This window comes from Cucurbita pepo, chromosome LG07 (assembly GCF_002806865.2).
Source record: "Cucurbita pepo subsp. pepo cultivar mu-cu-16 chromosome LG07, ASM280686v2, whole genome shotgun sequence".
Classification (NCBI taxonomy): Eukaryota; Viridiplantae; Streptophyta; class Magnoliopsida; order Cucurbitales; family Cucurbitaceae; genus Cucurbita; species Cucurbita pepo.
This window is the reverse complement of record NC_036644.1, coordinates 7,069,464-7,095,424: the sequence shown is the minus strand read 5'-3', so window position 1 is coordinate 7,095,424 and position 25,961 is coordinate 7,069,464. Positions and strand designations below refer to the sequence as shown.

Below are 25,961 nucleotides of genomic sequence, written 5' to 3'. Positions count from 1 at the left end.
TCTCATAAACTATTAATGTTGCATCGTGTCGTATAGATCTCTAGTTTTCAAAAAGTATTTGGGAGTCCATGGTTATATGTTTAATAGGTATTTAACTGTCTTCTTGGTCTCTACACGTTGAATTTGACTAACGAACATATTAGATACAAATTTAAAAATTGTCCGAATTTTAATCGATAGTAGACGATGAGATAGATGTGAGGAAGGAATTAATGAGAAGGAGATGGTAGGTGGGTGGTAGCCCCCCATTAAACCTTATCCTGCTTCATTTCCACCAATTGTGTGCTCATGTCATGTGCTAAGTTTTTAATGCTTTCACTTTTTGGTCTTTTATGTCAACCATTAGTTCAAAAGTCGTCCCGATGTCATCAACTTCGGTTCGATATTCTTTAAATCTTGACGACAATATCTATCTAATTATAAATTTTAAAGAGTAATATTTTATATATTGAAAATGAACGTTTCGTTCACGCAGCCAAAATATCAAAATCTACTTTAATTTTATTTAGAATCAAACAAAACTAAAGATCGAGCAGACTTATATGGAATAAATATGAAGAAACAACCGTTCGATACGAACTAGACTATTTATATATTTTATACTATTTTTAAATACCAACTGTAACAATTATGATTTAGATATATATTTAGGTTATTCTGATTCCAAAACATAGTGTGTTTAATGTTAATAGATTAGGTATATATTTGAGTAATTTTAAAGTATATTGTTTTCATTTTAGTGTATGTTTTGAAATTGGGAATTTTTGCCGTTGGAAAGTAATTGTCAAATTTTTTAAAGATTTTTTTTTTTTTAATTTTCAATTCATCGTTTTTTTCATCGCGATGGATGGGAAGTAAATGATTTTAAATATTTTATAAAAAATTGTCCAAAATGTTTGGATCGTTCTAGTGTCTACCTAACTTCTAATTAACATTTAGTACATGTTGAAGAAGGATTCTAAATTATTTTAAGAGTTATGGACACAAAATTAGATCGATAGAAAATCAGTTTTATTAAATCTTTCTCAATAGTTTGAAAATTTTATTCTAATTTTGAGACCGATCATTCTAGATTCTAATTATTTTTATTTTTTTTCCTTACTCTTATTGTAACCAATCAGGACGTGTCGGCATTTACTGTATTTAGTTCTATAATAATGTTTAACTACGTTATGATGTTTATATATATTATCTAAGACGGTAGTGATCAGTTATGAATATCTCTCACTAGTAGACACATTTTAATAGATTAAAACGAATAATATCTGCTAGCAGTCAGGTTCAGGAGGTTCAGGCTTGAACTACTGGCGAAAATATTTTCACTTTATTCACTTTTCAGGTACTTTTAACAAATAAATTTTTTTTCATTAACTTTGGACAAATACACAAATTTCTCAACCAAACATGGCAATACATGAAATTACAACTTCACCCCTAAATCCAAACCCTAATTTATTAAAAAAAAATCCCAAAAAATAAGAAATTANTATATATATATATATATATATATATATATAGATTAAGGTTATGAAGTTGAAGTATTTGTGTGGAGTTGAACCAAGGAAGCATAAAACCCATCTTTGATATTAATCAAAGTATCATGCTTTCCTTTCTCCACGATCACTCCATTTTTCACCACCGCAATTATGTCGGCGTTTTTTATCGTGCTTAATCTATGAGCCACTACTACGGTTGTTCGGTTCACCATCACTTTATCCAAAGCATCTTGAACGACTCTTTCTGATTCAGCATCCAGTGCACTCGTAGCCTCGTCCAACAGTAGAATCTTCGGGCTCTTTACAATCGCTCGAGCGATCGCTACTCGTTGCTTTTGACCACCTGATAGCTGACCTCCCCTCTCTCCGACCACCGAGTCATAGCCCTACATTGTTAAGTGGTTTGAGTTAGGTAAGTAAAAAAATACGTGATGAACAACAAAACGTTTCATCAGGTCCAACACTAGCAGATATTGTCCTCTTTCCTATGTCCACCACGGGCAGATATTGTCCTCCTTGGGTCCTCTTTGGGCTCACCTTAAGCGTTCCCCCTTAAGGCTTTAAAACGCATCTAATAGGGGAAGGTTTCCACACCCTTATAAAGAGTGGTTTGTTCTCCTCCCCAACCAATGTCGGACATCACAATCCACCCCCTTGGGGGGCCCAGCATCCTTACTGGCACACCACCTCATGTCTACCCCTTCGGGGAACACCCTTGTAAAGGGTGGTTTGTTCTCCTCCCCAACCAATGTGGGACATCACATTTTCTCACCTGTTGCAAACCACTGATGAACTTGTGAGCGTTGGAAAGCTCAGATGCAGCAATTATCTCACTCTCGGTTGCATCTCCGCCCTTCCCGTACGCAATGTTAGCTCGAATCGTGTCGTTGAAGAGGACGGGCTCTTGACTCACTAACCCCATTTGTTGTCTCAACCATTTTAGTTGAAACTTATGAATCTCTATTCCATCAAGAGTGATACTACCAGAATCAGGATCATAAAACCTTTGCAATAGTGAAATGACTGTGGATTTCCCACAGCCACTTTCTCCAACCAAAGCAACAGTCTGAAACAAAGAATCACAAAAATGAAAACTCGGGCAACGTTTTTTCAATGAATGTTCGAGTAATCGGTAAAAAAAACGATACCTTGCCCGATCGGATAGTCAAGCTAAGGTCTCGGAGAATTTGAACGTCAGGTCTAGAAGGATACTTGAAGCTTACATGTCGAAACTCGATCTCACCCTTTAAATTTTCCAATGTTTCACCTATTTCGATACTCGGGTCGATTTCGGATTTTCGATCAATCATGGAAAATATGGAAGCCGTGGCGTCTTTTGCCTTTGAAGAGTCGGGTGCAAGCGAACTCGATTGAGAAATGGCAATAGAAGCCATGGTCAAAGCAAAGAAAACCTACCAAACGAAACACGAGTTGTAAGTATTACGAGAGTACGAGATGACCATACGTTCGGTTCGACAGGTACTTACCCGAAAGATGTCGGAGACAGATGCTTTGCCGTCTTGAACGAAATGAGCACCGGCGTAGAATGTCGTGGCGTAGACAGCAAATAACAAAAAGAATGATACTCCAAATCCTGTCCCACTGATCAAACCTTGTCTTATGCCTGATTTCAATGGCCCTTCACATTTCTTTTTGTATAGTTCCATCACCTTTTCTTCAGCACAAAATGATGCAACTGTTCTTATACTCCCCACCGCGTCGGTAGCAACTTGGCTAGCTTGTTCGTACATCAACTACAAAACGATAAACGATGTCAACAGATACTCATACGAAGATCACATCAACTACAAAACGATAAACGATGTCAACAGATACTAATACGAAGATCACATCAACTACAAAACGATGAACGATGTCAACGGATACTCATACGAAGATCTCGACCTCAAGAGATTTTACCTTAGAATCAGCACTAAATCCGGTCATAAACTTTGTTTGAACGAAGGCGTTGAGTCCAAGAAGGGGAAACATCGCTAGGACTATCAAAGCCAACTCCCAACTCGAAGCGAAAGCAATGACTAAACCAGCTGAAACAGATGCTAGATTCTCGACGAGTTGACTTAGTGCATCCCCGACTAGAGCGCGTATGGTTGCAGCATTAGCCGAAAGGCGACCCCCGATCGAACCACTAGAGTTCTCGGTCCTATCGAACCAAGCAATCTCCATGTTAACAATCTTCTCGAAACAAAGCAATCTTATCCGTTGGATTAACTTGTTACCAGCCACAGAAAAGAAGTATGATTTAGCTGGAGCTGAAATGAATGATGCTACACCAAGCAACAACATTATCAATGCCCAAAATCTCGAATCCTTTTTGAGTTCGTCGGGTGGTTTGTAAAACGTTCCGATTGCGTTGGCGAATAGTAAGCCGAAAATTGGAAGAACCATGCCGTTGACGACTGCAGCGACGGATCCAAGTAGAAGGATGGGAATTTCAGGCTTGTTGAGATATGCAAGTCGACGGAGTGGGACGGGTGGAGATCGTTCGATGGCGTCGAGAGATGTGTTTTCACCTTCCATGGGAACATCTGAAATAGGAACTCCTGTTGGTAAACCAAACGAAACGGAGAGAGAGCGGCGGCTGCTGCTGTTTCCTACTCCGGAAGATCCCCTGCTGATGGATCGTTGCATCGACGTTGTTTTGCTATATCTTCTAAACGATCCCGACGTACTTTCTTGTCTCGTTTTATCGATTCCAGCTTCTTCGGATTCTTGGCTGACTTCTTGCAGCTTAATAAGCTGTGAGTATGGACCTTCAGGATCCTTTAGTAGTTCCGTGTGAGAGCCTGATCATTCAAAGTCAATATTAGAAACAAGCTCACCGCTAGCAGATATTGTCCTCTTTGGGCTTTCCCTTTCGGGTTTTCCCTCAAAGTTTTTAAAACGTGTCTGTTAGGGAGAGGTGTCCACACCCTTATAAAGAATGTTTCGTTATCATCCCCAACCGATGTAGGATCTCAGAATCCACACCCCTTCGGGGCCCAGCGTCTCCGCTGGCACTCGTTCCTCTCTCCAATCGATGTGTGATCTCATGATTCACTCCCCTTTGTGGCCTAGCGTCCTTGCTGGTACACCGCCCGGTGTCCACCCCCCTACAAGGCTCACCGTCCTTGCTAACACACCGCCCAGTGTCTAGCTCTGATACCATTTGTAACAGTCCAAGCTCACCGTTAGCAGATATTGTCCTCTTTGGGCTTTCCCTTTCGGGCTTCCCCTCAAGATGTTTAAAACGCGTCTACAAGGGAGAGGTTTCCACACCCTTATACAGAATGCTTCGTTCTCCTCCCCAACCGACACGGGATCTCACAGATCATAACCCACAAACAATAGTGAACCAATATGAGGGGTGCTCGAAAAAAGGAAGAAAGAACTTGTTAGTACCTTTTTCGACCATCTTTCCTTTATGAATGACAGCGATCATGTCAGCATTCCTTACAGTGCTTAAACGATGAGCAACGATTACGGTAGTACGATTAAGCATGATACGATCCAATGCTTCTTGCACAACATGCTCGGATTCAGCATCGAGTGCACTCGTAGCTTCATCTAGAAGTAAGATTCGTGGATCCTTTAGAATCGCTCGAGCAATGGCAACTCTCTGCTTCTGACCACCAGAAAGCTGAGTTCCGTGCGCACCGACAAGCGTGTCCAGTCCCTAGATTCAATCAAGACTCCAAATATTACAAGCTAAACATTCAAAGCTACTATTGATGCGTTAAACTCGTAGCGAACGTCGATACCTGAGGAAGTTTGTCGATAAATTTCCAAGCATTGGCGAGCTCAGCTGCTGCTTTTATCTCGTCATTGCTCGCACCGTCTTTTCCATAAGCAATGTTATCTCTTATGCTCGATGTAAACAACACGGGTTCTTGGCTGACCAGCCCGATTTTGCTTCTAATCCATTTTAGCTGAAGCTCTTTCAGGTTAATGCCATCAATAAGAACTTCACCCATACTTGGATCATAGAATCTCTCAATTAGACTTATCACAGTTGACTTTCCACTTCCACTTTGCCCGACCAAAGCTGCGGTCGTACCGCTCGGGATTTTGAGGGAAAATCCCTTGAAAATTGCCTCGTTCGGTCTCGTAGGATAGCTAAAATGAACATCTCTCAATTCTATATCGCCCGAAACATCGTCTAACATCTTTCCTTTCGTGTCGTAAGCATCAATCAAAGGCTTCCTCTTGATAGTTTCAAACATTTTAAAGGCTGCAGCTTGACCAGCACCAAATGCACTTAAGCATGGAGAAGCTTGGCCAAGAGACCTGATAATTAGCAACGAGTTAAGTAAGCTATAACGCGACGTTTCCGATGAACTACGTAACGTGCAATGGCACAAATGTAAATAAAACTTACATGGAACCGGTTAACACGGCAATGACGACGTTAATAACTTCTCCTCCCGAGTATCCTTTATCCAAAATCAACTTTGCGCCGTACCATATAGCCAATGAATAGCTGCAGAAAACTACAGCTAAAATAGTTCCGAAACCAAGTCCGACGGCCAAGCCTTCGTGAACACCCGATCGATAAGCAGTCACGAGAAACTTCTTATAATTGCTCACAGCTTGTTTCTCTCCCGTAAACGATGCAACCTACAAAGAAGCAAAGAATTACGCGTCGTCTTTGATAAAGAATAGATAGTCGCTAAGACAACGATAACTAGATAGCGTACTGTTCTAATTGAGCTGATTGTCTGCTCGACGACATCGGCTGCTTTCGAGTAAGCACCTTGACCACGGGAAGTCACTTTGGTAATAACTAGCGATGTTATGCCCCCGGAAGTCACGAGTAGAGGGAGGGACGATAACATGACGAGCGTTAGAAGCCACCCTTTAATGAAAGCTATTATAAAGCCTCCAAAGAATGTTGATATAAGCTGTATACATTTTCCAACCTGAATGAAGAAGAAATGGATTTCTTAAGCATCGAGCGTTTTTTCTTGGAACGTTTTATAGAAAATGTCGTTACCTTCTCCCCCATTGCATCTTGTATAAGCACGGTGTCGCCCGACATCCTGTCGACCACCTCTCCGGTGTTCGTTTCCAAATCAAAGAACGAAACGTCTTGTCTCAATATAGTTTTGAGATACAAACTTCTTATTCTTGAAGCTTGCCTCTCTCCTGTGACCATCCAACTCGACACCTCTGATATACAAAAAAACGAAGAATTCGACAATCAGAAAGGTTTATGTAACGGCTCAAGCACACCGCTAGCAGATATTGTCCTCTTTGGGTTTTCCCTTTCGGGCTTCCCCTCAAGGTTTTTAACCGTGTCTGTTGGGGAGAGGTTTTCACACCCTTATAAAGGGTGTTTCGTTCTCCTCCTTAACAAATGTGGAAAGTTACAATCCACCCCCTTTGGGGCCAGAGTCTTTACTGGCACACTGCCTCGTATCTACCCCCCTCCCCCAGGGAATAGCCTCCTCCTTGGCACATCGCCCGGTGTCTAGCTCTAATACCATTTGTAATGGTCCAAGCACACCGCTAGCAGATATTGTCCTCAAAAGGCTTTCCCTTTCGAGCTTCCTCTCAAGGTTTTTAAATCGTGTCTACTAGAGAGAGGTTTCCACACCTTTATAAAGGGTGTTTCGTTCTCCTCCCCAACCAATGTGGGATCTTACAATCCTCCCCCCCTTCAGGGCCCAGCGTCCTCAGTGGCACTCGTTCCTTTCTCCAATCGATATGGGCACACCGCGTTGTGTCTACCCCCCTTCGAGGAACAGCCTCCTTGCTGGCACATCGCCCGGTGTCTAGCTCCTCTTTGGGTTTTCCCTTTCAGGCCTTGTGTCTACCCCCCTTCGGAGAACAGCCTCCTCGTTGGCACATCGCCCCGTGTCTGGCTCTGATACCATTTGTAACAGGCCAAGCACATCGCCAGCAGATATTATCCTCTTTGGGCTTTCCCTTTCAGGCTTCCCTTCAAGGTTTTTAAAACGCGTCTGCTAGGGAAAGGTTTTCACACCCTTATAAACGGTGTTTTGTTCTCCTCCCCGACCAATCCGAAATCCTACAGTTTATGCAACACAACACGAATTCAACACTCGGAATCGAAAAAGTCTTACGGATAAAAGCCGCTACACCACATCCAATTGCTAAGTACACAAATTTGAGACTGACCTGCACAAGAACAGTTTGAAATCAACAAAATTTATGAAAATGAAGCTTCTCTTGTAGTAAAACAAAAAGGGATTCTTCTCTTACCTTGGAAACTGCTTTAACTATATCTGTGTTTTTCTGATTAACACCAAATGAATCAGTCAATTCACCAAACAAAATGGTCATAAGGGGTAGAGAGAGTCCATTCCCGATGGCACCGATCGAGCCAACGATCATTAGAAGAACATCGGTCGAATCGGCAAAGGAGAACAGCTTGAAGAACGGAACCGATTTCGTTTTCGTGTCCTCATTTTTGTTCTTCATTTCATTGCTTCTTGATGAGCTTGGATGATCTGTGTTGTTTGAGTTTCCATCTACACCATTTTCTATCTCCATTTTGGTGTCTTAAATTCAGGTTCTAGTAGCTGGAAAAGAGTACACAAAAGAATGGCTTATTAGAATCATTGCTTTGAAATCTAGAACATATGTGGTTAAAAAGTAGCAGAAACTTGTAGAGAACAAACGAGAAAATGTAACCGCTCAAGCCCGAACCCGAACCCACCGCTAGTAGATATTGTCCTCTTTGGATTTTCCCTTTCGGGTTTTCCCTCAAGGTTTTTAAAACGCGTCTACGAGGGAGAGGTTTCCACACCCTTATAAAGAATGTTTCGTTCTCCTCCCTAACCAATGTGGGATCTCACAGTCCACCCCTTTTTGGGACCCAGTGTCCTCGCTAACACTTTCCCTTCTCCAATTGATGTGGGACCCCCCAATCCACCCCCTTGTTGGCCCACCGTCTCGTATCCACCTTCTTCGGGGCTAAGCCTCCTCGTTGGCACATCACTTGGTGTCTAGCTCTTATACCATTTGTAACAGCTCAAGCTCACCGCTAGTAGATATTGTCCTCTTTGGGATTTCCCCTTCAGGCTTCCCCTCAAAGTTTTTAAAACGCGTCTACTAGGGAGAGGTTTCCACACCCTTAAAAGAATGTTTTGTTTTCCTCCTCAACCAATGTGGGATCTCACAATCCACCCCTTTTTGGGACCCAGTGTCCTCGCTAACACTCGTTGCCTTCTCCAATCGATGTGGGACCCCCAATCCACCCCTTCCAGGGTCCAGCATCCTTGCTAGCACACTGCATCATGTCCACCCCTCTTTGGGGTTAAGCCTCCTCGATGGCACATCGCTCCGTGTCTAGCTCTGATACCATTCGTAACGACTCAAGCCCACCGCTAGCAAATATTGTCCTCTTTGAATTTTTCCTTTCTAGCTTCCCCTCAAGGTTTTTAAAACATATCTACTAGGAGAGGTTTCCACACCCTTATAAAGAATGCTTCGTTCTCCTCCCCAACTAATGTGGGATCTCACAATCCACCTCAGCATCCTTGCTAGCACACTGCCTCGTGTCCACCCTATTCGAGGCCAAGCTTCCTCACTGACACATCACCCGATATCGGGCTCTTATACCATTTGTAATGGCTCAAGCTCACCACCAGTAGATATTCTCCTCTTTGGGCTTGCTTCCCCTCAATGTTTCTAGAACGCGTCTACAGGAAAAAGTTTACACACCCTTATAAAGAACGATTCGTTCTCCTACGAACGACGTTCGATCTCACAGAAAATGGCATAAAAAGCTGAAAATCAAATGAGAAACCAAATGAAGAACAAAAAAACTCCCCAAAATGCTCTACCATGGAAAGAAACACAGAAAACAAGAACAGTCAAGATCAAAACCATGATCAAAGGCTTCATTGAGAAGAACTATCCCAAACCCACATGAAAAAGAATGATACCCACAACAGAAACCATCCTGGAAAGGGACAACACAACCACAAGAAAGCTCCAAAGCACCAAAAAAAGAAATAAAAACAAATACAAGTGGGTGCCTAACCTTGCAGAAGATCAAAGCAAAAGAACACCACCACGAGCACCTCCTGGGAGGAGCACTTAGAACAAAGAGCTCTTAATGGCACCACTTCCTTGGGCAGAGCTTTATAAAGGGCTTCTTTTTTTGATTTTGTTGATGGGTTTTAAAAGAAAAACAAAACCCATTTTCCAAAATTCAAAGCCACCAACAATCCTTTGAAACATCCACACGTCTGCTTGTAAGCTAAGTAAAACTGTTCCCTCATCTGAATATAAAATTCGCCGTTTTGACTTTTTTGAAGAACAGATGTTCGTCTTTTCTTCTTCCTCCTCTAGTCTACAACATGGAACATGTGGAGATCCGACCTCGGTTCGAGAGGAGAACGAAATATCCTTTTGTAAAGGTGTGGAAACCTCTCCCTAACATACGTGTTTTAAAAACTTTGAGGGTAATCCCGAAAGAAAAAGTTAAAGAAGACAATATTTGTAGATGGGTAGACACAAGGTGATGTGGACCCTGAAGGAGAGTGGATTTGGTGGGGTCCCACATCGATTGGAGAAAGGAATGANCATTCTTACTTAATTCTCGGCCCCACCTATATTATATATATATATATATATATATATATATATATATATNCGAGCGAGGACACTGGGTCCTGAAGGGTGAATTGTGAGATCCCACGTCGATTTGTGAGGGAAAGTGGATTTGGTGGGGTCCCACAATGATTGGAGAAAGAAACGAGTGTCATCAAGAATGTTGGGCCCTGAGGGGTGTATTGTGAGATCCCACGTCGATTTATGAGGGAGAGTAGATTTTGTGAGGGTCCCACATCGATTGGAGAAAGGAACGAGTGCCACTAAGGACGTTGGTCTTTGAGGGGTGTATAGTGAGATCCCACGTCGGTTTGTGAGGGAAAGTGGATTTGGTGGGGGTCTCACATTGATCGGAGAAAGGAACGAGTGCGAGCGATGACACTGGGTCCTAAAGGGTGTATTGTGAGATCCCACATCGGGTTTGTGAGGGAAAGTAGATTAGGTGGGGTCCCACATTGATTGGAGAAAGGAACAGTACGAGCTAGGAAGCTGGGTCCTGAAGGGTGTATTATGAGATCCCACATCGAGTGTGAGGGGAAATGGATTTGATGGGGTCCCACACGATTGAAGAAAGGAACAAGTGTGTCAGCGAGAACGCTGGGCCTTGACGGGTGAATTATGAGATCCCGCATCGGTTGTGAGGTGAACGAAATACCCTTTATACGGGTGTGGAACCCTCTCCTACCCGACCCATTTTAAAAATCTTGAAGGTAAGCTCGTACAGTAAAGTCCAAAAAAGACAATATCTCCTAACGGTGTACTCGACCCGTCATAGAATATTACAACCAAAAACAGGTAATGGATTTGCATCAAGAAATGAGCAGGAAACAGTAAAGATCTTGATTGTCCATTACTTGAATCGGTGCTCTGACAGCAAAATTGTTATTACAAAAAACAACACTTTTCCCAGAAGATTGAATAACGTGGCCATTGTCGGGCACACTGTTCATTTATTTATTCAACTTTTTGACTTGCTTCCTTTAAAAATCAATGAATTTCATATGGGAAAGGTAAAGGGTTCATTTAACTCGAAAAGTCCAAAACGGCTTAGATATAATGAGCCCGAGAATTTTCCGTTCAGACCTGAAATAGGAGACAGCTCCGAAAAATTTCTAACAGTAAAAAGTCGAGATTCATTAATAAAATAGAATCGAGAATTTTCATTTCGACCTGAAATGAAAGGGAGTGACAAGACACTTTATCCGATTAAATAAACAGGGATAAAGATTATATTCTCGGTCTCCATCCTCACTCAATTCTCGACCCCTATATATATATATATATATAAAGATTATATTCTTCGTCCTCATTCTTACTTAATTCTCGGCCCCACCTATATTATATATATATATATATATATATATATATATATATANAGAAGATTTTTTTAAGTGTTAAAAATTAAATTATAATATTAAAATTTAAATTTTTAAAAATTAAATTAAATATTATACCATTGTTTATATTGAAAAATGAAAATTATTCATTAAAATTTCTTTTAAAATTAATAATTTATTATAAATTTTTTTAAAAAAAGTTTATATTAGGAACTCGATTATAAGAAATTCATGTCCCGATCCTCATAAAAATAAATAATAAATTTTATTTGTTGAGAATCACGAATCAAGTGAAAAATCGATGCAAGAATAAGAATAATAATAAATAAATAAATAAATAAATAAATAAAATAATGACTTGAATTTTACTTTTGATAAGTATTAATAAATAAATAATGCTTAATTTAAATAAATAGTGATTAAAAAAATTAAGAGATAATGAGTGATTGAGATTTATTGAATTAATAATTTTAATTTAAGATAATGAGTGATTGAGATTTATTGAATTAATAATAATTTTTTTAGGGTATAATTCAAACTTTAATATTTTTAAACAATATTTAATTATTAAATTACACTTTAATTATTTAAGGATATTTTAAAACTTTTTTTAAAAAAAAATCAAAATTTAAGAATATTTTTATTAATACAAAGAATAAATTAATTAAAAAAATATTTAATTTTATTTAAAAAAAAAAGATTTGAACTGATTAAATAAAATTTAAGATATAGTTTAAATAATTTAATTAAAAAAATATTAAACTTAATTTAAATTTATTATTTGGGTAATAGATATATTAATGGAATTAATGCTTAAATTAAAATGCTAAATAAAGTCATGTAATAAATATATTAATTATTACATTTAAATTTTAAAGACATTTTTAAATGCCATTTTTTTTGTAATATTAATTTATTTCTTTGATTTAATAATTTTTTAAAAATATATATTTAAATTATTTGTAAAAGATAATTGATAATTATATATAAATATTTTAAATAAAAAATAAAATAACATAATTTAACTAATATTTAAATAGAAAATAAAAAAAGAACAAAATAATTTAGGTTTTTTTTTTTTTCTTTGAAAAATTTGGTTTAGGGAAACTATATACTTTTAAGTATTTGAAAATTCAATATATTTATGTAAAAATTGTATTTTTAGCATTTTTTAAATTAAAATATTTATAATTGATCGGAGTTGCTATTAAAACACGGGGAATAAAAACTTTCCCAAAATGGCAAAAACTTGTTCGGAGTTGCTACTAGAACCTAGCACATTACTCTGGTCCGTCTCTGACCCTCAGAGCCCGAGTTCTCCAAAATACCCTCACCACGTGCCATGTAAATTCAGGTACCATCTAAAAATAAACGGATAGTATAAGTCACTATAAAAATGCTCAGTAAGAAGCTCTACTTACAAGACGTCAGCACTTAAAAATAATAAAGTCATTGTTAACTTTCTCAAGATAAATAACCGATAAGAATTCAACAGTGGTGACAGATCCTCAATCAAGACAACACGTACACAACCGATCACAACCAGTCGTAGGTGAGGACAACGGTAAAAAGTTCCTAAGCAGTCTAGCGAGGCCATCGAGGTTATATCCCGCAATTTATTTTTTTCATTGAAGTCTTAACGATTATTTAAATTCCTCGAACAAAGAGAATATTCCTTCCCAAGAACACAACAAATGATGCCATGCCATTACAAAAGTTGATATTCTAAGGCCTCCAAAAGTTGCATTATGCATTGCTATCAATCATGAAGAACAAATGCCTTACTTTGGATATCTTATTATCAACCATGAACAAACCTTGTCCATAAGCTTTGTTTATCAAACTATTCCTATCTTTTTTTAGCAACTTTCTTAAAATCTAAACAATTTGATCTATGTTGGTTCGTTTCAATTCTGTAACAAACCGTACCCAGAATTCAGATAAGGTTACGAAGTTTAAATTTGACATCTGATAGCCCCGACATTTTCCTACGATATGGTTAGGTTACAAATGGTTCGTTTTTTAGAGTAGACGAACACGAGTCCTTCGACAATATTTTATCCTCACTCACATGCATCTTAAGAAAATTTTCGGGAGGTCACCCAATATAGAATTGCTCCAAGCAAAGCACACGTAACTGTGGAGTTTCTATGATTGAGTTATCGAAAATGAAGGTGCTCCATGTTGATATATATAGTAACTTTCATTTACTTTAAATTTTTCTTAGTCATTATATCTTCACCGTTACTCTCGTTCAGATGTGGTCTAGGTTCATTCAATCAAAATTATAATATATTATAATATTTAGCTATATTGGACGTACATTATTGATTTGAATCTCGAAACCACTTTTAAAAAAATATTTCAAGAGGGTGAATATCTAACTTTGAAGGGTTATTTGGAGCGTTGAGTTTGTGATATCCCACATTGGTTAGGGAGGAGAACGAAACACCGAGCGTGTGGAAACCTTTCTCTAGCATACATGTTTTAAAACCTTGAGGGGAAGACCGAAAGGGGAAACCCAAAAAGAACAATATCTGCTAGCGGTGGATCTGAGCCGTTACAAATGATATCAGAACCAGACACGAGGTGATGTGCCAGTAAGGACGCTGACCCCGAAGGGGGTGGATTTGGTGGTGGTCTCACATGGGTTGGAGAAAGGAACGAGTGCCAGCGAGGACACTGGACCCTGAAGGAGGTGGATTGTGATATCCCACATTTGTTCGGGAGGAGAACGAAACACCCTTTATAAAAGTGTGAAAACCTAACAATATAGAAACTTTTCTCTAACAGACGCGTTCTAAACCCGAAGTAATACCTATTAACATATTCAAATTCTGTAGTTGCATACAACGATGCTCAAATTGATATCTATTTCAAAGCAACGGGTTGGAAATTCATTATGTGACCCCACATACGTACTTATGTATTTGGCATCAAATTCTCGTAAAAGAAAAAACGAAGCATAAACCCTTTTACATCGTTTTTCTAACCATATATTTAAATACGAGTATCACTCAGCTGAATAAAACATAAAACGACCTAAAAAAGTAAAAAATTCGAATCTCTCACATTCTCGTTTGTTGAATTAAAAGAACCCTTATATCGGGTAGAAAAACAAATATTTTAAAGATCATATTTGAAGTCATAAATTTTTTTTTAGTTCATCGAAGATATCTAAACTTCTAACGTTTTAAACAATGATATACGTCATTAATGGAGTGGTTGGGATGTTCGGACCCTAAAGGAACGATGACGTTCGTTATTAATATATAATCTTTTAGCTTATAGTTTTTTAGTTTAAATTATTAAAAATATTTTTCAATTTTGTATTTCGTCTAAAAAAAATATATTTCTAAATTTAAAAAAAAAAATAAAAAATGCCTTTTAAGTTAAAAAAAACGTTAATATTTTATTTCACAAATACTATTTAATTTTTTTAAAAAAATCTCTGACTCAGTATTTCATGAATTTTAAAAAATTTAATAATACTTCAAAAATAGCTTTAAAAAATACTATCGGGCAGGGAGAAGTTAACTTTTCAATAATTTAGGGCCCCATAGTTATATGTGTAAGCTGTTGTTGTTGCCTTTTTGCTTGCATCACATATAACATCAATTTCAATCTTTCAAAACTCTCTTTCGAAATCTCACTGCTCCGATTTTCTAAAACTTTTTTCTTGAACCGGGGCCAGAGGCTCGAGCATACGTCGCTTAGCCGTAGGCGACGCAAGAACAAATTGACTTAACTCACTTGTTGCTAAGAAGTGGGTGCTGCACAATTACAAGTCCGCTATCATCAAAAGTGCGATTGTGATAAGTGGGTGCTATAGTAAACGCAACTGAGTCAAGAATTCAAACTTAATTTTATAACGACCGTTTAAGTTATTACTTGAAGATGATGTTCCGGTATGTTACACACATACTGTTCAAAATTACATTAATAACCCTGGATTTTTCATACAATAGATAATCTTAATTGCAAAGAAAATAATCAAAATTATTATTAAGATTAAATAATTAATTATTAGACTTTAGGACATAAATTTCGACATCTGTGAGTTTATCTCTCGTCCCGAAGTGATTTATTCATTTGGTCCCAAAAAATGATCTTTTTTAATTTTAGCGACCGAAGGATTTATTCCTTTGGTCCCAAAAACGAACTATTCTCTTTTTGTTATTATTATCAATTCAGTCCTTAAATTTAAATAAAATTTAATTTCAATTTTTTAAAATTTGTAACGATTTAATTTTTAAAAATTGAATTTATTTGTTTTAATTAATTATAGTTTTAGCAAAAATAAATATAAAATTAGGCTAAAAAAATCAAATTTTAAATAAATTTATTGAAGGTGCCAATGGTGATAAGAATGTTGGTACCACATTAAATTATTTTTTAATTAATATTTTTTTTTTTTCATTTTTATTATTATAATCCAAATTATTTGTAATTAAAATAATTTTGGGACCATTTAAAAAAATTATAATTTAACTTTGTCATTAAAAAACAAACCAATGGGGTTTTAAAAATTATTTTAGAAAATGCCTAATTTCAATAATTCAAGTTTCAACTACTACAATTTGTTCTTTTGTTTTTAACCTATTTGAAGTATTTAAGAGAAAATAATAATGAACGGGTGTACTAACTCATGCTTCGGATTCGTATCGGGATTTCAAATCTAGATTTGGTATTTTCATGCATTCCTTACGTTACGATCACGTTACTTGTGAGATCCTACATCAGTTGGAGAGAGGTATGAAACATTTCTTGTAAGGGTGTGGAAACCTCTCCCTAAAAACGGATTTTAGAATCGTGAGACTGATGACAGTTTGTAACGAGCCAAAACGGACAATATCTGCTAATGGTAGGCTTCAGCTGTTACAAATGGTATTAGAGACAGACATAGGGTGGTGTGCCAACAAGGACGTTGAACCCTCAAAGGGGGTAGAGGGTTCAACGTCCTTACGTTATGATCACGTAACGTAACGTAACTTACGTAACTTGTGACAATATTTTCATGCATTCCTTAAGTTATTACTTGTGAGATCCCACATCGGCTAGAGAGAGGTACAAAACATTTCTTGTAAGGGTGTGGAAACCTCTTCCTAAAAACGCATTTTAAAACTGTGAGACTGATGACAATATGTAACGAGTCAAAATGGACAATATCTGCTAATGGTAGGCTTGGGCTGTTACAAATGGTATTAGAGACAAACACTGGGTGGTGTGCCAACAAGGACGTTGAGCTCTCAAGGGGGGTGGATTGTGAGATCCCACATCGGTTAGAGAGTGGAACGAATCATTCCTTATAAGGGTAAGGAAACCTCTCCCTAACAGATGTGTTTTAGGGTGTGGAAACCTCTCCCTAAAAACGAATTTTAAAACAGTGAGACTGATGACAATATGTAACGAGCCAAAACGAACAATATTTGCTAACGGTACGCTTGAGCTGTTACAAATGGTATTAGAGACAGACACTGGGTGGTGTGCCAACGAGAACGTTGAGCCCTCAAAGGGGGTGGATTGTGAGATCTCACATCAGTTAGAGAGAGGAACGAATCATTCCTTGGTGAGGAAACCTCTCCCTAACAGATGTGTTTTAAAATTGTGAGACTGACGACAATATGTAAGAGCCAAAGCGAACAGTATTTGCTAGCGGTGGGCTAGGACTGTTACATTACTCGACTCGAGTTACTTTAACCCCACAAACTAACACGAGTCCTTATGTGACATGATTACGTTACTTACTTGACTTGAATTGCTTCATAGAGTCAAAGACTATCCCGACAAACTCACATGAGTTCTTTTAGCATCTTTTATTCTCATTCATTCCTACAAGATCGATCATCTAACATAGAACTGCTTCAAGTCAAACACGTTTAAATTTGGAGTTCCTATTATCGAGCTACCGAAAAGTAAGCTACACCTCGTTCGTATATTAATGTTTTAATTAAATTATTAGTAAATAACTATATTTTCTTTTAATTTATTATATATATTGAATTATATATAATAAATATTAATATATATTGAATTTCTACAAAATGCTTGAAATAATAAAATATTAATGTTTGGTTATAAAAAAAATTATTTAATTAATTTCATCATAAGAATATGTAATTATAAGATAAAGTACTAAGCTCTTGTTAAGTTAGGGATAATTAATTAATTAATTAATAGCAATAATTTTAAACTAATTTCATTTAACAACTAATTAATTATATTGCTAATAAAATATTATTAAATATAGTTAGCAGTTAATTAATTAATTGAAAATAGTACTAGATAATAAAATATTAATTTAAAATAATTTAATTAGTAAGACATAAAAGAATAATTTAAGAGAATTAAATTATTAATAATAAGTGGTACCACAATTAATATAAAAAATTAAAATATATATTAAAAAAAAATAAAATATATGAAAAAGTATACGCAAGCAGATATGTATTTAATATATATATATATTTATTTATTTATTATTATTATTATTATCATTATTTATTAATAATTTGACGCTTTTTTCTTCCTTGACAGTTGGATTTCACGTAAAGTTTTGTTTTTTTATTTTACTTTGATGTATCTTGATTATTACTTTCACGTGAAACGACTAAAACACCCTTATCAAAAAAGGGAAAAAAAAAAAAATTGTCATCACATGTCTATATTTCAATAATTAAAAAGCAAATAGATTCGGTTTTAAGGTGTGGAAACCTAGACGTTAAGGGGAAGCGTAGAAGGGAAAGTCTAAAAAGAATATCTGTTAGCGGTGGGCTTGAGCGGTTACAAATGGTATAGAGCTAGACACCGAGTAGGGTGCTAGGACGCCGTTTTAAAACTTTGAGAGGAAGTCTAAAAGGAAAAGGTCAGAGAAGACAATATCTGTTCTACGACAAGACAAGAAAAAGTCCAAAGAAGACATCACAATTTGACCTCGTTCGAGGTTGACCTAGACATGGGCTTTGACCCGAGTTCCTTTTCTTCTCTTCTTACTTGATAGCCTGTCGGGTTCTCATTTCGAATTAATCCATTTTTATTTGTGTTAAGATTTTTTTTTATACTTAATTTCTCGTCATTCCAATTCAATAGTGTGGTCCAATTTCACCTATGTTCGGAAATACATGAAAAAAATATTTATTCATGTCAGTAAAATATTTGTATACTCGTTCTTGCTACTCTGCCGTTTCTAAGTGATACCTAAACTTGTATGTCTATAAAGAGTATCAAAGTTTCGAGGCTATGGGTAATCCTAAATTTTTGTGGCACGTGAAAAAATTATTTTTAATAATCTTCTAGATTTTTAAATGTATCCCTCATCACTTTCTTCGTTTAAAAAATTAAATTTTATTTTCAATTTTCAATTTTAAAATGAGATTTAAAATTAATTAATAATTTTGTGACGTCCAAGATGACGTCACTTTGCTTGGGAAGCATGCCAACTCAGCCTCCTTTTTGACCTTCTAAGGAATCTCCTTGACTGGTCAAATTCAAATGGTACATGTTCACACACCTTTCAATTATTATAAAAATTAATCATATTAATAAATATCAAACATGTTCTAGAAGTATAGTTTGTAATGGCTCGACTTTATAAACTGTGTTTCGTTCTCTTCCCTAACCAATGTGGGACTCTCACAATCCACCCCTTTTGGGGCCAGCATCCTCGCTGGTAGTCCGATGTCTGACTCTGATACCATTTGTAACAACGTTCTCCTCCCTAACCAATGTGGGACTCTCACAATCCACCCCCTTTGGGGCCAGCATCCTCGCTGGTAGTCCGATGTCTGACTCTGATACCATTTGTAACAACGTTCTCCTCCCTAACCAATGTGGGACTCTCACAATCCACCCCCTTTGGGGCCAGCATCCTCGCTGGTAGTCCGATGTCTGACTCTGATACCATTTGTAACAACGTTCTCCTCCCTAACCAATGTGGGACTCTCACAATCCACCCCCTTTGGGGCCAGCATCCTCGCTGGTAGTCCGATGTCTGACTCTGATACCATTTGTAACAACCCAGATCCATCAGTACCATATATGATTCTCTTTGGCCTTTCCCTTTCAGGCTCCCCCTCAAGGCTTTAAAACGCGTCTGCTAATGAAAGGCTTCCACACCCTTAAGAAGGGTGTTTCGTTCTCCTCCCCAACCAATGTGGGACTCTCACAATCCAACCCCTTTGGGACCAGTGTCCTCGCTGGCACATAGTCCGGTGTCTAACTCTGATACCATTTGTAACAACTCAGATCCACCGCTAACAAATATTGTCCTCTCTGGCCTTTCCCTTTCGAGCTCCCCCTCAAGTCTTTAAAACGCGTATTCTAGAGAAAGGTTTCCACACCCTTATAAAAGGGTGTTTCGTTCTCCTCCCCAACCAATGTGAGACTCTCACAGTCGTCATCGGGATTGGTTCTCTAGAGAGGGTACCTCAATCAGGACTATGTAGCTTCAATAACTTCGGGTCAACCAAATTTTAAAAAAAAAATTGTTTATTTCTCCGTCTCTCATATGGGTTTCACGACTTACTGGAGCATTGTCGGTGCAATTTTTTCAAAGCCCGAACAAGTTATGATAGACTACGTCTTATTTATCTCAATGAAATAGCTATGTTATCGATGTCAGATAAGAAAAAAAAAATCAAACAAATAATTTTTTTTAAAAAAATTTAATAATAGCATTTGTAAACAAGGCCCAAGCCCATGCGCTATCGGCCCAGTTAGTCTCACGACGTGGCACTATCGACGCCGTTAATTTTTTTTTAAAATATTCCTTTCTTATATATTAATTAATCGAATTAAGTCGTAATTAAATTCTCATTTAAAAATTCAAATAATTATTTTTTTTAGTTTTTGTAATTTTTTTGTTCACATGTTTCCACCCGACTCAATTTGTAAAATAAGGCGTTCATGGACTCGATCGAGTTCGGTTGGAATATTTTTTAGAGCCAACTTAAATGTTCGAGTTGGGTTGGAACATTTTTTGTCCACATGTTTCCACCCGACCCAATTTATAAAATCAGGTGTTTATGGACTCGGTCGAGTTGGGTTGGAACATTTTTTAGACCCAACTTAATTGTTCGGGATTGAAAGCATTTCCATCAAAACAACTCTAATTAAGTAATGAGGTTCGAGCTGTTCGAGTCATTTATTTAAATTTTTATTTTTAATAAAAGTAAAATGTTCGTGAAACATTTATTTATATATATATTTTAAATATTTAATTAAAATTACTATTAAATAATAATAAATAAATAAATAAAAGATAAAATAGATTAATTTGATATAATTGTAGCAATAATCCAAGCTATTGTTGTAACTCTCAATGTACAATGAATTCTAGAGCTGCATAATAAGCCACCAATATAGGAAGAGAAATTATTGCCCCAAAAATCACCCTGCATTTCAAGCAACAAATACATAACTCGATCAGATAACGGTTTTTTTAGTTCAACAACACGTAAAGACGGGAATTTCAAATTTCTAATCTAATTGTCGAAGATGTTAATAAGCTTTTGACCCGTCGAGGCACTTCGACAAGTGCCGTAAAACATTTATTAGAGAGAGATTTCCACGAATGTTTCGTGCCCGTCTCTCACTGATGTGGGATCTCACAATCCACCCCCTTGGAGGTCCAACGTCATCACTAGTACAATGCTCGGTGTCTTGCTCTGATACCATTTTTTTAACGCTAAATTTATTGGACTCTCCCTTCCGAGCTTCACTTCAAGATTTTTAAAATATGTCTGTTAGAGAGAGATTTCCACGAATGTTTCATGCCCGTCTCTAACCGATGTGGGATCTCACAATCTATCTCCTTTGGAGGTCCAGCGTCATCGCTAGCACACCGCTCAGTGTCTTGCTCTGATACCATTTTTTTAACGCTAAATTTATTGGACTCTCCCTTCCGAGCTTCACTTCAAGATTTTTAAAATATGTTTGTTAGAGAGAGATTTCCACGAATGTTTCATGCCCGTCTCTAACCGATGTGGGATCTCACAATCTATCTCCTTTGGAGGTCCAGCGTCATCGCTAGCACACCGCTCAGTGTCTTGCTCTGATACCATTTTTTTAACGCTAAATTTATTGGACTCTCCCTTCCGAGCTTCACTTCAAGATTTTTAAAATATGTTTGTTAGAGAGAGATTTCCACGAATGTTTCATGCCCTCTCTATCCAATGTGGGATCTCACAATCCACCTCTCTTCAGCGTCATCACTGGCACACCGCCCGGTGTTTTGCTCTGATACCATTTTTTTAACGCTAAATTTATTGGACTCTCCCTTTCGAGCTTCACTTCAAGATTTTTAAAATATGTCCGTTAAAGAGAGATTTCCACGAAGGTTTCATGTCCGTCTCTAACCGATGTGGGATCTCACAATCCACCTCCCGTAGAGGTCCAGCGTCATCGCTGGCACACCGCTCGGTGTTTTGCTCTAATACCATTTTTTTAACGCTAAATATTCTCGAGAAATAAATTTATGATTATTAAAAAGGGACTTACGCTGTGCTGAAAACTTCAGGATGTAACCCATATTCTTTGGCGTAAATAAAAGAGGTAATGGATTGTGGTACTGCTGCCTGCAATAAATATCAAATAAGTTCATAACTCAACCTAAACGGTACGTGTCAGTATGATTTTTTGGTTGGAAAAATTGACCTGTATAATAGCGACACGTAGAACGTCACCATGCAAGCCCATGGCGATGGAGCCAATGGCCATGGCAGCTGGTCCAGCAATAAACTTTAGAACCATTCCTATTATGGTAAGGGTAGCTCCACAAGCTATCAACTTCTCTTGCAATGCCATGAAGATTCCTGCACTTTAAACGTCCCGTCAACTTCAAAGTCGAATCGATTCCGGGTATTCAAAAGATTTGAAGAATTCGATCAATTGGATCCAATTTGTACTGTTTGAGTCGAGTTATCAACTTAGCTTAGCGTTCAGTTAGATTCAGTTCAAATACATAAAAAAAAAATTATGGATTTGGTTCAGTTCACGTTCACAAGTGTTTCAAAAACTTGTTATCTTACCCATATTAAACATGGCAGTACCAATCCCGGCTTTCGACATGATTAGAATAGATCCTTCCATGATGTCGGGCATTTCAATGTGCCATCTGTAAAAATTAAGAACGAGACTTTTTACTATTAACACACGAAATTTAAAAACATTTTCGATGATATAATCATGCTATCTACTTGTCTTGAAGTGAAACTATTCTCATAAACCAACACGGGTCAGAATGAAAACTATTACTACGGACCAACACAAATTTTTTTTAGCATGTTTTGTCCTTCCTCACGTCTTCTGGGAAAAGTTTTCACACCCTTATAAGGAATGTTTTGTTCTCTTTTCCAACCGATATGAGATCTCACAATTGCCCGATGTCGGGCTTTGATACCATTTGTAATAACCCAAGCCCACCGCTAGTAAATATTGTCCACTTTGTCCCGTTACGTATCGTCGTCAGCCTCACGATTTTTAAAACACGTCTACTAGGGAGAGGTTTCTACAACCTTGTAAGAAATGCTTCGTTTTCCTCTTCTACCGATGTAAGATCTCACAATAGTGGTTCGTTGTTTTAAGTGTTTTTCGAACCAAATTTCATTTGGACGTGGTCTCGATTCGACATGACTATGTTAAATAGGACAAAGCATGTACCTTTTTGCAACAAATGCCCAAGCCAAACCAATGATACAAGCATAAGAGTTGGGATTTGCAACCAACTTTAGCCAAACTTTCTTCATCAAAAGCTTGAAAGAAGGCTTGTGGCTATTGCTTCTTCTTTCCTCAACCTCCATGGCTCCTCCTTCCACATCCTTCCCTCCTTCTCCCACCATTTGTATAGCTTTTTCGTGCCCGTCATCGTCCGAGCTCGAAGATTCTCTACTAGCTACCAAATTCAACCCCGTTCGTCGAAGTTCCAATACAAATAGTAGCATTGTCAGCCAAATAATGGCCTGAATCACCGAACCCTGCACTCAAAATTACAAATTGTGATATCCCACCTTGGTTGGGGAGAAAAACGGAATATCCTTTATAAAGGGTGGAGAAACCTTTCCCTAGCAGACGCGTTTTAAAAACCTTGAGGGAAAGCCCAAAGAGAACAATATCTGCTAGCAATGGGTCTAGGCCGTTACAAATGGTATCAGAGCCAGACACTAGGCGATGTGCCAGCGAGGAGACTCATCCCTAAAAGGGGTAGACACAAAGTGGTGCTGGGTCCCGAAGGAGGGGTGGATTTGGTGGGGTCCCACATCGATTGAAGAAAGGAATGAGCGACACTGGGTCTTGGAGGGAGGGTGGATTGTGATATCCCACATTTGTTGGGGAGGAGAATGAAACATTCTTTATAAGGGTGTGAAAACCTCTCCCGAACAGACGCGTTTTAAAAACCTTAAGGGGGAGCTGAAAAGGAAAAACCCAAAGAGAACAATATCTGTTAGCGGTGGGCTTGAGCTGTTACAAATGATATTAGAGGCAAACACCTAGTGTGCCAGCAAGGACGCTGGGCCTCGAAAAGGGGTGGATTGTGAGATCCCACATCAGTTGGGGAGGAGAACGAAACATTCTTTATAAGGGTGTGGAAACCTCTCCCTAACATACGCGTAAGCTCAAAAGGAAAAGCTCAAAGAGGACAATATCACAAATCTCAACCCTAAACACTCACAACAGAAAAGACGAAATATCCAAACCTACCTGCACGACGAGGTCGACCGCCATCTGGCCATACATGACCTTTGCAAGTGGCACACCAATGACGAGCGCATTCGTTAGAGTAGAGAGCGAGAAGCTAGTGATAGACCAACAATAACTCCCTTTGCTACTACACTTAGCCCAAAAGGCGAGGACGAGGACGATAACGAGCTTCGAGATAGCGTCGGCGGCGATGAAATGGAAGTTGAGGTGAAAAGGGTCGATGTGGGAAGTGAATTCAAAGGTGAAAAGAGGAAGAGTGAAATAGCAAACGAGCTTGTTAATGGCGTCGCATTGTTCAGTGCTAAAGATCTTCCACCATTTCACTGAGCCATAGCCTAAGACCAAAGCGAAGTATAATGGAGCCATGGCCGACAACACCTTGAAAACATCTTCCCAACCAATCATGGTGAAGTGATTACTTAATGGATCTTAGAGCACTGTTATGAAGTAGGGGAATTAGGTATTTATAAATATATGTTCATGCATGAAGATGACGTAATAATTGTTTTTTTTTTTATATAAATTTTATTCTTTTAGAAATCGTGTTTTGATTTTATTCTTTTATTCTCGAGTTCGAAAGATTTTTATTTTTTGGGTAAGGGAAAATTTGGAAGTTCGAGAAATTACGAGCATAAAGCTCTGATATCTAGATGGATATCTAAATAAGAAATACGTGAATTAACGTGGAATACTCGAAAACTGAAGAAAACCCTGGACGTTAAAAGAAATAGTCTACTGTGTGAAAAATTGTTACAATCGTACAGAACTCTCTCTCTCGGACCCGATATGTTCGTTCAAAGCTTTGTATCACTCACACATCTAGAGTTAGTATAATCAGGTAAAAGTATTTCGAGGGTTTTACCCTAATTTATGTAGCTGATTTCAATTCAAGTTTTGATGCTCGATAAGTTTTAATAATATAATGTTTCATGTTGAGGGTTCGAACTTGTGAGATCCCACATCGGTTGGAGAGGGGAACGAAACATTTCTTATAAGGGTGTGGCAACCTTTCTTAGTAAACGTGTTTTAAAACTGTGAGGCTGATTGTGATACGCAACAGGCCAAAGTGGACAATATTTGCTAGCGGTGGGTTTGGGCTGTTACAGAACTAGGGTTCGTAATTCGAGTTCAACCTTCGATGGCCTGACCTTTTTCCTGTAATATAACAACATTACCTATTTGTCTTGAACTAACCATCACTGATTGTTCCAAGGTTGAGTTCTCAGCTCTCGAAAATAAAATTTCATATCCTCAGGATCACTCTCATTCTAATTGGTTGGGGAGGAAAACAAACACTCTTTATAAGAGTGTGTAAACATTCCCCAAGTAGACGCGTTTTAAAGCCTTAAGCCTTGAGGGGAAGCTCAAAGAGGACAATATCTGCTAGTGGTGGATATGAGTCGTTACAGTGATCTTGGTTCATTCATGTGTAACCCTGCATCACAGATTATATCTCGATTAAATATTTTAACGACAAAATCACTAATGGGTATTTTAAAAACACGTTTTAAAACCTTGAGTGGAAGCTCAAAGAGGACAATATCTGCTGGCGGTAGTGGATTTGAGCCGTTACAGTGATCTCTGTTCATTCATGTATAACCTTGCATCACAAGGGAAAGCCCAAAGAGGACAATATCTGCTAGCGGTGGATCTGGGGGATCTGGGCCGTTACGGTGATCTCGGTTCATTCATGTAAGGGAAAGCCCAAAGAGGGCAATATCTGCTAGCGGTAGTGGATCTGAGCCATTACAGTGATCTCGGTTCATTCATGTATAACCCTACATCATAAGGGAAAGTCCAAAGAGGACAATATCTACTAGCGGTGGATCTGGGGGATCTGGGCCGTTAG

The 25,961-nt window shown here is 37.9% G+C and overlaps 2 protein-coding genes across 3 annotated transcripts; both read right to left on the bottom strand.

Moving 5' to 3' along the window:
• Positions 1–1,517: 1,517 nt before the first annotated feature.
• Positions 1,518–9,691, bottom strand: LOC111798130 (ABC transporter B family member 21-like). 2 transcript variants are annotated; one of them, XM_023681109.1, is made up of 14 exons: positions 9,508–9,691; positions 9,084–9,163; positions 7,722–8,041; positions 7,583–7,637; positions 6,490–6,665; positions 6,194–6,415; positions 5,875–6,113; positions 5,258–5,783; positions 4,899–5,172; positions 3,417–4,303; positions 2,984–3,250; positions 2,645–2,908; positions 2,269–2,562; positions 1,518–1,882 (listed from the first exon to the last, which is right to left on the bottom strand). In XM_023681109.1, exons 3-14 carry the CDS (start codon positions 8,010–8,012, stop codon positions 1,526–1,528), a joined length of 3,852 nt encoding a protein of 1,283 aa, XP_023536877.1. In that variant the 5' UTR covers positions 8,013–8,041; positions 9,084–9,163; positions 9,508–9,691; the 3' UTR covers positions 1,518–1,525. The 2 variants fall into 2 exon arrangements, with proteins under 2 accessions (XP_023536877.1, XP_023536876.1); XM_023681108.1 differs by lacking the exon at positions 9,084–9,163.
• Positions 9,692–20,696: 11,005 nt separating this feature from the next.
• Positions 20,697–24,550, bottom strand: LOC111798205 (auxin efflux carrier component 5). Its single transcript, XM_023681213.1, has 6 exons — positions 24,113–24,550; positions 23,075–23,388; positions 22,444–22,529; positions 22,070–22,227; positions 21,914–21,990; positions 20,697–20,808 (listed from the first exon to the last, which is right to left on the bottom strand). The coding sequence occupies exons 1-6, from the start codon at positions 24,515–24,517 to the stop codon at positions 20,733–20,735; spliced, it is 1,116 nt and encodes a 371-aa protein (XP_023536981.1). The 5' UTR covers positions 24,518–24,550; the 3' UTR covers positions 20,697–20,732.
• Positions 24,551–25,961: the final 1,411 nt, after the last annotated feature.

Bases quoted from the DNA above. Each gene is read 5' to 3' on its own strand.
- LOC111798130 (XM_023681109.1), bottom strand. From the start codon at position 8,012: ATGGAGATAGAAAATGGTGTAGATGGAAACTCAAACAACACAGATCAT. The intron at 2,909-2,983 runs GTAAGTACCTGT...TTCGTTTGGTAG, and splicing joins CTGTCTCCGACATCTTTCGG to GTTTTCTTTGCTTTGACCAT. The intron at 2,563-2,644 runs GTATCGTTTTTT...TCTTTGTTTCAG, and splicing joins TGACTATCCGATCGGGCAAG to ACTGTTGCTTTGGTTGGAGA.
- LOC111798205 (XM_023681213.1), bottom strand. From the start codon at position 24,517: ATGATTGGTTGGGAAGATGTTTTCAAGGTGTTGTCGGCCATGGCTCCA. The intron at 23,389-24,112 runs GTAGGTTTGGAT...TTTTGAGTGCAG, and splicing joins CGGTCGACCTCGTCGTGCAG to GGTTCGGTGATTCAGGCCAT. The intron at 22,530-23,074 runs GTACATGCTTTG...TAATTTTTACAG, and splicing joins TGGGCATTTGTTGCAAAAAG to ATGGCACATTGAAATGCCCG.